The sequence below is a fragment of the Otolemur garnettii genome, unplaced genomic scaffold (genome assembly GCF_000181295.1).
Source record: "Otolemur garnettii isolate 467f Iridium unplaced genomic scaffold, OtoGar3 scaffold00055, whole genome shotgun sequence".
Classification (NCBI taxonomy): domain Eukaryota; kingdom Metazoa; phylum Chordata; class Mammalia; order Primates; family Galagidae; genus Otolemur; species Otolemur garnettii.
This window is the reverse complement of record NW_003852450.1, coordinates 2,729,385-2,740,204: the sequence shown is the minus strand read 5'-3', so window position 1 is coordinate 2,740,204 and position 10,820 is coordinate 2,729,385. Positions and strand designations below refer to the sequence as shown.

At 50.0% G+C, this 10,820-nt stretch overlaps 1 protein-coding gene across 3 annotated transcripts in view; it reads left to right on the top strand.

Annotated features, from left to right (window-relative positions):
* Positions 1–6,857, top strand: part of IKBKE (inhibitor of nuclear factor kappa B kinase subunit epsilon) — a 21,004-nt gene extending 14,147 nt beyond the window's left edge. For 2 of the 3 annotated variants that reach the window (XM_023514601.1, XM_012806687.2), the window contains 6 exons: positions 1,820–1,859; positions 2,494–2,595; positions 3,775–3,871; positions 3,958–4,064; positions 4,243–4,314; positions 6,050–6,857. In XM_023514601.1, the coding sequence (XP_023370369.1) occupies positions 1,820–1,859; positions 2,494–2,595; positions 3,775–3,871; positions 3,958–4,064; positions 4,243–4,314; positions 6,050–6,083 (452 nt within the window). In that variant the 3' untranslated portion in view covers positions 6,084–6,857. The remainder of the gene's footprint in view (positions 1–1,819; positions 1,860–2,493; positions 2,596–3,774; positions 3,872–3,957; positions 4,065–4,242; positions 4,315–6,049) is intronic. The other variant, XM_023514600.1, reaches the window with a different exon arrangement.
* Positions 6,858–10,820: the final 3,963 nt, after the last annotated feature.

Below are 10,820 nucleotides of genomic sequence, written 5' to 3'. Positions count from 1 at the left end.
GTTTAGAGAGAATTGCCCTATGCATTGGGGGCACTGGGATAGTTAAGTTTTCTAGGAGTGGAGGCACCCAGAAGAAATCCCAGCTTGAGATACCAGGCTAGGCATTTTGGCTTCATTATCTATTAATGTTCACGAGACCTGGATGGGGCCAGCCCGCTCGCTGGCCAGAGATGGGAATCCACTTGCCTGAGGTGACTGCCTTCATCGGACAGAATCACCCCAAGGGAGGGCTAGTGATGTCAGAGGAAGCCTGGGGAGGCCCCAGTTACCACCAGGAACTGACCCTCTCACTCCCCTCCAATGCCCTAAACATTTCCTAATCTGTAGACCGAAGTCTTGGGTTTGATTGCTCAATTCTCTTCTATCTTTGGGATTACCTAAAAACCACCACACAATAGAAATATAATACCAGCCATGTATGTAATTTTAAACCTTTCTAGTAGCCAACATTTAAAAGGCAGAAACAGATGAAATTAATTTTAATAACATATTTTATTCAACCCAATATATCCAAGGTGTCATTTCATCATATAATCAGTATAAACAAAATTACTAATGACATACTTTCTGTTCTTTTTTGTGCTGAACCTTTAAAACCTTGTGTATATTTTACACTCATAGCATGTCTCTATTGGGAAGCTAAATGTGTACCAAAGCAAAATAACAGAGCGGTGTTTAATAGGGGAAAAATAGTTTACAGTGCTTCTGTGTTAAGCTTTAAATAAATTGGAAATTCAGCTCCAAATTCAAGCCACATGGCAAGGGCTCGGTAGCTATGTGTGTCTGCTGACCCAAGACTGGACATACAGATCTAGAAAATAATTGTCTCTTTGGTGGCTGCAATCAGAGCCTGGCATTAGGATATGGAAGAGAACCAGGGGACATGTGGGGAAAGCAGGACTCTTCCTACGAGGTGGTGGGGACTTGTATCCAGCAGGACACCCTTGCTATGATTTCAGGAGCACCTCAGAGGCTTTGCCATAGCCCTGTAACGTAGACTTCTGGGTGCCTCCCTTGTGCCAGGGACCATCCAATGGGCCATGTCTGTTCTTAAGTGATGTAGTGCTCACAAAAACTCCACGCACCATTACTCTTCCATTTTTTAGATGAGGAAACTGAGACACAGACACACAAAAGATTAAGTAGCCCAGGTAATCTAGTCCAACTGCTTTTGCCCACCTTATTTTACAGCCTCAAGAGAGTTTTACTTCTCCTTGTCTTTAAGAGTCCTTTCTTAAAATTCACAATGAGCCCTTAACTGTTAACACCCAGAGTGTTGAAAGCTGAGGATGGATGTGATGGGTGAGGAAATAGGCTCAGGGAGGGGAACCACGTCCCACAGCTGCCTGCTCACATTAGGCCGAGCTGGGACTTGTCCCAGATCTCTTAGACTTCACAAGTGCTCTCAGCTGGTGGCATGCAGGGCCCAGGAAGGAGATTCTGCTTTAGGGGAGTGGGATGGGGCAACCCACAAACAACCTGCATCATCATTTCATGTCGGAGTTGCCAGGACCCTGAGGGCCATTCCCACATAGCCCAGGAGGGGGCAGCACGTCCACGCTACATGAGCATTAGGGCACCTCTTACCCACGGCTTCTTCTGGAACCCTAACCTGATGCCTTGGGTCCTCCTTGTCATAATCATTTACTCAGGTGCTTGTTCCCCTCCTCTGTCCTTCCTGACTCCATTGGCCATGAGGCTCCATGAAGCAGAGCACAGGCTGGGCTGTCTTCTCTTTGAAACTGTCACCCAATCCTGTGGTGCTCTGTTTTGTTGACGGATTAAGTAAGTGACATTGGTCCTGTCTTGTTTCCTTCAGGGCTTAGCTACAATGAGGAGCAGATTCACAAGCTGGATAAGTGAGTGACTTGCGGGTGGGCAGAGGATGGAAGTCACCAGGGCAGAGCAATGAAGGGCCCTGATCCTACCAAAGGATAGCTCTATCCAGGGTGGGCTGTCCAGGGCCAGCGGAGGGAGGCTCCCTGGAAGCACTCTTGACATAATGGGGGTTACTTCCTGAATGGACAAGATGGTTTGCAGGATCCCTTTCCCTGGCTGTCCTTACTGATTTACCACTTCCTGCTCCTGACCTCTGTCCCCGTTTTCCGGACACTCCCATTGTCCAGGAGGCCCTGGCTAGCTTGTCCACAGTGGCTATTTGGAGACTCACTCCTGCTATTCTACACTCACCCCCGGTCCTCCAAACACACATGCACACACGCTCCTCCCATAAACTATCTCTCCTGCTCTGCTCTTTCCTTTGGGGACTGAGCTAAGGGGTCGTGTCTCTGAGTGTATGCTTTGCTGGCCACTCTGGCCTTCATGATCCAACTGTGTGACTGTCCTCCTTCCCTAGAGATAAAGGTCCCTCCTGTGGGCCCAGGGCTTGGGTACTATGACAAGGTGTTGATGAAGACCGAGGGAGGCTGGGCTTACGGTAGACGGATGGCTCTGGCTGCTCATTTCTGTGCCTCGGTTTCCCTGTCTTTCTAGGATGAATTTTAGTCACCTAGCCAAAAGGCTCCTGCAGGTGTTCCAGGAGGAGTGTGTGCAGAAGTATCAGGTGTCCCTAGTCACACATGGCAAGTGGATGAGGTAACAATCTTTCCTGAGCTTGTGGGTCCCAGGGCCTGGCCTGGCCCTTCCAGGCTTCAGAGGACCCTGGGCTTTGCCAAGCCCTGATCAAGAGGGAGGAGTCAGTGAGGGAACATGAGGAAATGAGTGGGTTTGTGTACCTGAGTGGACTCACCTGTCTGCTGGGTGGTTTCTATACCTTAGCTTATTTAATTCCGCAATACCTACCGTATGCAATAGATATTATCACCATATTTCACAGATGAGGAAACTGAGGCTCAGAGAACAGGTCTCTTCCTCACACAGCTAGTAAGGGCAAGACCCAAGACTGGTACCTGACATGTCTGCCTCTAAAATTTGAATTGGGAAACCTCTTTTGGGAGAACACAAGGTCCCTATAGGATAAGGACGGGTGTGGCAGAGGCCCTTAAACTCTCAGTGTGAGAACTCTTTCTCACACTGTCTCCTTCAGGAGTTTTGGCGTCTCCCTTTTCAGACAAGGCCTGCCCTCCCTCCCCAGTCTTGTGAACCCTGACCCCTCCTGAGGAGAAAGGACAGTTTCTTAGGTGTTGGCAGGGTCCAAGGCATGTAACCTGTGCACTTGTCATGGGGCTGAGACCCAGGCACTCCCCCACCTTCATATCAGAATACCACCACCCAGCTCCCCACCTCAAACCCACCCCCAATGCTGATTCAATTGCTCTGGAGTAGGGCTTGGATATCAGTATATTAAAAGTTCTTCCAAATAATTCTAATGTGTAGCAAGGCTGAAGACCAGCCCTGGTTTAATGGTGCTAGGCCTTGGGGGAAAATGTTCTTGCTCATTCTTTCTACTTAGAAAGGAGAATTCACACTGGAAATGGGAGCATGGCAGCACCATATAAGTACCCTGGAGTGGGTTGTCCTCTGCCTCTGTGGAGCCTTGCCCGGTGTCATGCTCACTGTAACTGTCAGGTGTCACCAGCTGTAAGCATGTTGCCAGAGCTCCTCCTCTGTGTTCTGGAGGGACCCGCCTACCTTTAGGCAGATGTGCTCATCCACACTATGGCAGTGGGGCAGGGGAGAGGTGAGGCCACAGCTGGAAGGGCAGAGGCCTCAAGGGAGGTGAACGCCTGGGACACATCTGTGTCAGTGTGGTGACCATGGGGAGAAGTGAGCCGAGCCCTGCTCTAATTCTAGTTCTTTACCTGCTCTCTTCAGAGTGGTACATGAGACCAGCAACCAACTGCACCTGGTGCACTGTTCTGTGGTCGTCTGTATCTCAGATGCCCGGGAAGCCCAGGAGAGCCTTGGCAAGGTGGGAACGGCTGGAGAATTCTGGGCACTGCAGGGGGGCAGTTAGGCTGGCTCCTAATTGCTGATTACAGCATGGCTTCCCTTCAGATCCTTGACCGGGTATCTCAGCAGCTCCTTCAGGACAGAACAGAAGGGACTCCAGCCTCACCACCCCCTGCAGCTCCTTATTCTACACAAAGGGACCTGCTTTTCCAGTAAGTGCTGGAGAGGAGTGTGTGGAAGGGGGTGTTGCTGAGGGTAAGGTCTGAGCTAGGAGTTTTGCCACATGCCAGGCCCAGGAATGCAGAGGCTGCCTCAGAGCAGGGTGGGCCTCCTGGGGAAGGGGCAGTTGCCTTTGGCCTCAGCTGCCTCTCTTGCCTCTGCCTTGGACAGCATGCAAGAGCTCTGCGAGCAGATGAAGCAGCTGGCGTTTGACCTCCAGGAAAACAACCAAATCATTGAGCGGTAAGGAGACAGCCTCCCACCTGCTGTGTGCCTGGAAAGGGCAGGGTGGTCAAGCTGCCCCTGCCAGGGGGCTGCAGGCTCCCTGTGCCTGCTCATACAGGTTCGATGACCCATGTGCATTTTCTAAACAGTCCCCCTGGAGCTTATGCTTTGTCCACAAGTGACTTGTCATCCTGAAGAGGTATAGGTTCCACTTAGTCTTTAAAATGTGAGCCTCCAAGCTGTCAGGGGTCAGGGGCAGAGACTTGTGCCCCTGTCCAGCTCTGTGCTGAGCGTGGACTGTGCCCGAACTTCCCAGATTGCAGTCACTAGAGTGGGTGCCATTCTCACACCTTGTCCTACCTCAGGGAGCTGTCCAGACCATGGGGGTGCATTGCCCAAGGCCCATGTTTTTCCCACCCATGGGGCTCCCATTCCTTCTGCCAATGTTGCAGGCCAGCTCAGGGCCACAGGCCCAGCAGAGATGCTGGACTATCTCCTGATGGAGGCTGCAGGGTAGCAGAGGGGTTGGTGTGGAAATGTAACAGGGCTCAGACTTTGGGATTTTGTGTAAAATTCACAAAAGACAATTGGAGAACAACAGAGTTACCATGTGCCTGTGTAAAAAAGTTAGCATATTTGACAGGGAGAAAACAAAAACAACCCTGCCATCTTGTAGTCCCACTTTATAAAGCACTTTAATGCCAATGGATAATCTCAGAGGGAAGAATGGTCCTTGCTTGCCCTGAAGGTCAGCAACTATTTACATTCATGTGCACACACCTCCCACCCCCTCCCCAGGGGCCTCCTGTCTAGCTTTTCCCACTCTGGGAACCAGGGTGGGAAAAGTCAGCAGAGATCCAACACGACTGGAAGCCTGACTCTGTTTCATACCAACTTTGTAACCCTAGGAGATTTGCTCAGCTCTGAGCTTCAGTTCCCATCCCTATAACATAGGAATAATAATTCCTACCTCATAGAGATTAAATAAAATGAGATATTTGAGGTGCCTGTGTGTGTATGTGCATGTGTGTATATGGAAGACTCACTAAATGTTAATTGTTACCCGGATTCACACCAGTCTGAGACATTAGCCTTGGGACCAGGAGGTAGGGAAAGAGCTTGTGGTTTGTCCGCAAAGCCTTGTGGTTTGTCTGCAGAGTTTCAGAGATTCCTTGGATAAGGGTGGTATCTCCTCCCTGTCCTATTCCAGCAAGAGGAGAATTCATGCTACTAAATGCCCACACACAGGAGATTCAACAGCTTCTTGGAAAGACTTTCCAAAACAGCTCTCTTAAGCAGGAAGTTCTAATTTTAGTGCCAACATAAATTTTTTTTGTTGTGATATGTAATCTATTTACAGTTAGATCAAAACTTTATTTTAATGAATTTTCACTTCCTTATTCAGAGCTGTAGCCAAAGAGCCAAATGAACCGATGTGAACTCCTTTTCCCTCCTCCTACACCATGGCTGTGCATTGGAACCTCCAGGGGAGCTTTTAAAAGTACAGATGCCTAAGTCTTGCCCAAGAGACTCTGGGCACAGCTGGGAGTTGGGAAACTTTATTAGAACTTCCCAGTGATTCTAGCGTGTTGTCAGAGATGAGAACCAGAGGGATCTCGTCAGGGAAGGAAGCTGCCACAGAGGAGAGCTGAGGACTTCAATGGCTCAGTGAAAGTGATTATGTGGGCCGGAGGTGTGGTCTGCAAGGGGCTCCAGCAGGTGGGTAAAAGCTCATCTGTGCCTTTCCTTGCAGGTTAAATAGAATCCCAGCTGCTCCTGAAGTCTGAGCTCCGTGGGGTGCATGAAGCATCCTGAAGCATTAGAATGATTCGAACACTGCACCCCTGCACTGCGGGACCCAACCCAGGGTGAGATCTGGTCCCATCTCATCAGCCTACCTCCCTCCTGGCCAATGGCTGGGAGATGTCACCAGCATTACCTTCCACTGCCTTTCCCCCTGGGAAGCAGCCCAGCCCAGACTAGGACACCAGGCCATCTCCGTCCAGACTCACAGGGAAGAGTGTGGCAGCTACTGCCTGGAATGACTTTCTCTGATTTAGGCTCAGATAGTGCTCCTCCTTACCCTGGCCTGTGTGGCTGAACCTGGCTGGGCCATGGGGACAAGTGGATGTCATATGCTCTCCCATCCAGCCTCTGGTTTACAGGGCTTCACTCCCTGGGGAACAGGAGAAGAGACCTCCTGGGGTTTCCCCAGGGTGCTGGGTCAAATGACCTCATCTCCATCTTCCTTCCCCTTGAGGTCTTTCACATTGAACACAGCTCTGTCTAACTCCCCTGTGGTTTCTGGGGTCACCACATTCAGCCCCAAACAACACAGAGCCTCATTTTCCTTCTGCTCTTGGACTGGTTGGACCTCAGATTGAGCTAATGAGTGATCAAGGCCAGGTGCCAGTGCCTTGGGGACCCTTTTTCCATTTTCCCCTCTCTCTGAGGCAACACTGGGCCTGGGACATGCAGCCGGCCAGCAGGAACAGGTGGCCATGCAAGTAAGCACGGGCCTATAAGTCCAGCACCCTGCACCTTTAGAAAATGGAATAAATGTGGCCTTCTTTTCTACTTCTGTGGCTATGTCTGTGAGGCAAGGGAGACTCTCAGTTGGATGTCCTTGGCAACCAAGCAGGGCCTCAGTGGGGACCTGTGGGAAGTATTGGGAAATGGGGACATGTCATTTCCTGATTCGTGCCTTTCCCCTAAATGAGCCCTTATTTCAGGGTAGAACCCAAGGAAGATGGCCTTGAGCTGGAAGGGCTTGGCTTCCCATTCCTTCCAATCTCCTGCCCTCTGTCATTTGGAGAGCTGTACAAAGAACCTGAAATTTAGGGAGAAAGAGGTCTTTTAAGCTTTTCTTTCTTTCTTTCTTTCTTTCTTTCTTTCTTTCTGTCTTTCTGTCTTTATTTATTTTTCTCTCTCTCTCTCTTTCTTTCTTTCATAGCATTGTCCCTCAGTTCCCCAGGCTAGAGTGCTGTGGCATCAGCCTAACTTACAGTAACCCCATACTCCTGGGTTCAAGTGATCCTCCTGCGTCAGCCTCTCCAGTGACTGGGACGACAGGTGTGTACCACAGCACCCAATAATTTTTCTATTTTTAGTAGAGATGGGCTCTCTCTCTCCCTGAGGCTGGTCTTGAATTCCTAAACTCAAATGATCCACCTCAACCTCCCACAGTGCTGGGATTATAGATGTGAGCCCCTGCGCTGGTCAGAGGTCTGGTTTTTAACCTCAAACCCACCATCTAAGTGCTTGCTCCTTTTTTCCATCCTACCACTGTTTAAACTCCAGGCTGTGTCCTAAATATTGGGTTTGAGTACTATAGGTTGTTTTAAGCATTCCCTCACTTTGTCTAGAAGTTAGAGTGGCAAGCAAGACCTTCCAATTTGTTCAAATTACTTGCAAATTTAGTCTTTCTCCCTTAAATCAGTGCCGGACTACCTACCCAGCTTGGAGGTAGGGGTGGAGAAAGGAGGAAAGGAACACAGTAAAATAGCCCTGAGTGTTATGAAGACATGATGCTTGACCCCAAATAATCCCAGAGATCCTTCTTGGCCATCTTCATGGGCACCTCCTCATCCTGAGGTTATTCAGGCCACAGACTCAGCATGGCTACAAATATGGGATGGTGAGTCCTGGAGGCTGACATCTTCTCTGCTACTGGAAAAGACCCAGGGAAGGGTAGCTGGAGGCTGCCTAAGTGGCTTCATGATTGCCATTTGGGCCTCAAGTCCATGTGGTCACTTAAGCCCATGGGTTCAAGTCCTGGGGCCTCATAGGCCAGCCGCTGCCTTGATGCCCCCTGGGCACTGTGCCACCTCTGGTTAACTCTGCTGCCATGAATTTCAGGCCCATACTTCCAACTCATCAATGGCCCTTCAGGGGAGTCCCATAGTGGATTTTCCCTGGCAGCTAAAGCTGTTCTGGATCCCACATGCTTGATGGAGCTCAGCAAAAAGCCAGGGGATCCCTGAAGGCCAAATGCAGATTTCTGGGAGCTGATATGATCCGGCTCTAATGGCACCATGAGCAAAGCCCAGGAGATGTGAGGGACATACTCCAAGGGTTGCATTTGTTTCCAGGCAGGGTAGAGCTGCTGACATGAGTGCTTCCCCCAAACCAAAGTTCTACTGAGCTTCTGAGTCTACCTCAGGAGGAGATGCAATCTGCCGAGGCCCATGACCAGAACAACCTGTAAGATCTCAGGTGTCTGAATACCTTCTAAATGTTCTTCTTCATTCTATGCAGTGATTCCTAATATAACCCTGAGAAAAGAAAAAGAGCCTGTTTAGTTCATCAGACATGAACTAGGTAAGCACCTACAGTGTGCCGGGGCCCATGCTAGGTGCTGGAACGACCCAGGTGACTGAGACATGTTGCCTGCTCCTGAGGAACTCACCTGTCTGGGGTAAGGCAGGCATACCAACAGATAACTTCAATATCCCAGAGTGGGTGCTATGATAGGAATTCACAGCTCAAGTGTAGCATTAAGTCACTGTTATCACAGGGGAGGATGATTAGGTCAGGCTGACAGGGTGTCAGGGAATGACTTTGGGAGCAGGTGACTCCAGAGTGGAATCTTAGCTGATGAACAAGTGATACGTAACAGAGAAAGCATGGAAGGTATTCCTGGTGGTGGGAACAGCAGAGGCACAGGGATAGGAAGAAACTACCCGGTATAAATATTTCTGTGTTACTGGAGAGTAAACTGAAGTAGAAGTTGGTATCATGGACAGGGAGGAACCAGCCCCCAAAGGTCCTTGCAAGCCACATTAGGGAAGCTGGGCTTTACTCCGGGAACCACGGCAGGTTTTAGGTCAAGTCCAACTGGTATTTTAAAGATACCGCTCTTTGGTGTCCATTGGAAGGTGGAAAGTTATGAGTAGGAATGGATTAGACATTTCCATAAAGTGGCTAAAACATAATGTTAGTTCTATGCACATCTTCCCATCCCCCACCCTTCCCCACCTCACTTGGTTGTGAGGGCCCTGTGCAGGGTGGGTAGAGGAGACAGAAGTTCTTGTCTCATACAGGCTCGGTTAGGGGTTCATCAGGCACAGATATCTGGAAAGAGTCCACCTGCCATTCAGATTCATAGCAAGTGTCTCCTTAAAACAAGCTGGCTCAGGCTAGAGAGGGCCTGGCTAGAGGAGTGCAGGGGTATTCCCCAGCTCCCCCGTCCTCCCCTGGGAGCACACTCAGCTCTTTTCATGCCTTGGTGCTGCAGGGCCAGCCCTCTGTTTACTTCTCAGAATCTACGAAGTTTCCTCTTTTGAGACTTGTGTACTGGATCAATACCCAGATTCTAAGACCCACCCAACTCCTGAATCCAATCCATAAGGATGTGACCCAGGAATCTGTATTGTTGATGAGCTTCCCTGGTGATTCCTACATAGGCTTAAGTTTGACAACACTGAGGCAATGCTGGCAAGTGTCCCCTAGAGCACACAGGAATGGCCCAGCTTAGCCTAATTAGCAGCAGATGGTACATTGAGTACCCCACCCCATGCCCTGCCCTGACCGAGGCCAGGGAAGCCCATCTATGGACAGGCTGGATCTTGATTGTGGCCTGGCCATCCTCCTACTAGAACCATTGTTTGCTTTCCTTCAACTGCCTCACTCCTCAAAGGGTTGTGGCAATTGGTCACTTTAGGTTCACTTCCATGCTGAATTTTTGAAGGGAGGAATTCCTGGCTGCTTTCTCCTTCATCTCACACAGGCTCATTCATCAGGCAGCCCCAGTGGGAGATGTTAAGGGATGGGCCAGGATGACCTGAAGTAGCTTCAGTTTCTTTTCCTCAGAAGTACTACCACTCGGAGCAGTGGGGCCATTCCCTTTACAATGAAGATGGAGAAAAAGAGAGGGAGGGAGAGATGAAGAGATTTGGGGAGGAAAGGCGAGAAAGAGCAGGGTGGGGGGAGAAGGAGCAGAAATGAGAGCAGCAAGACAGAGAGACACAGAGGAAGAGATGGGGGTGGGGGCTGAGCTGGTGCAGGGGTAGCCGTGATGCCATCCAGGCCACTCTGCTCTGTGGCCTATCCTAACCCAGTCCATGGCTTCCTGCCACAGTGATAGGCACAGAACTGGCTTAGTGCTAGAATATAAGTGGCTGTGGCTTGGAGCCTCCCTTCTGGCTGAGGGAAAAAAGCCGCTGACAAATCTGCCTGGAATATCTGAGTTTTTCCAACACGGAAAGAAGAAACATACACACACAAACCCATCTTATCATATGCTTGGCAGAGGGGCTTGGGACAGAGAAATTCCATAATTGAGAAACAGATGGAGGAGGCGCCACTAAACTGGTAGAAAACAAGCCCACACCCTACATGATGACATCTTTCCAGGAACCCTTTTATCCCTGCTCACATTCCCACCCTGATTTCCTGATCTGGCCTTCTTGTCCCCAAGTACTGTCAAGGATGTAGGAGAGCCCCTTGGAAGGACTGGAGTGTGGTGACACACAGAAAGTCCATCCCCCTGACAGTGGAGATGTGTCCTAGCAACCTTCACTCCT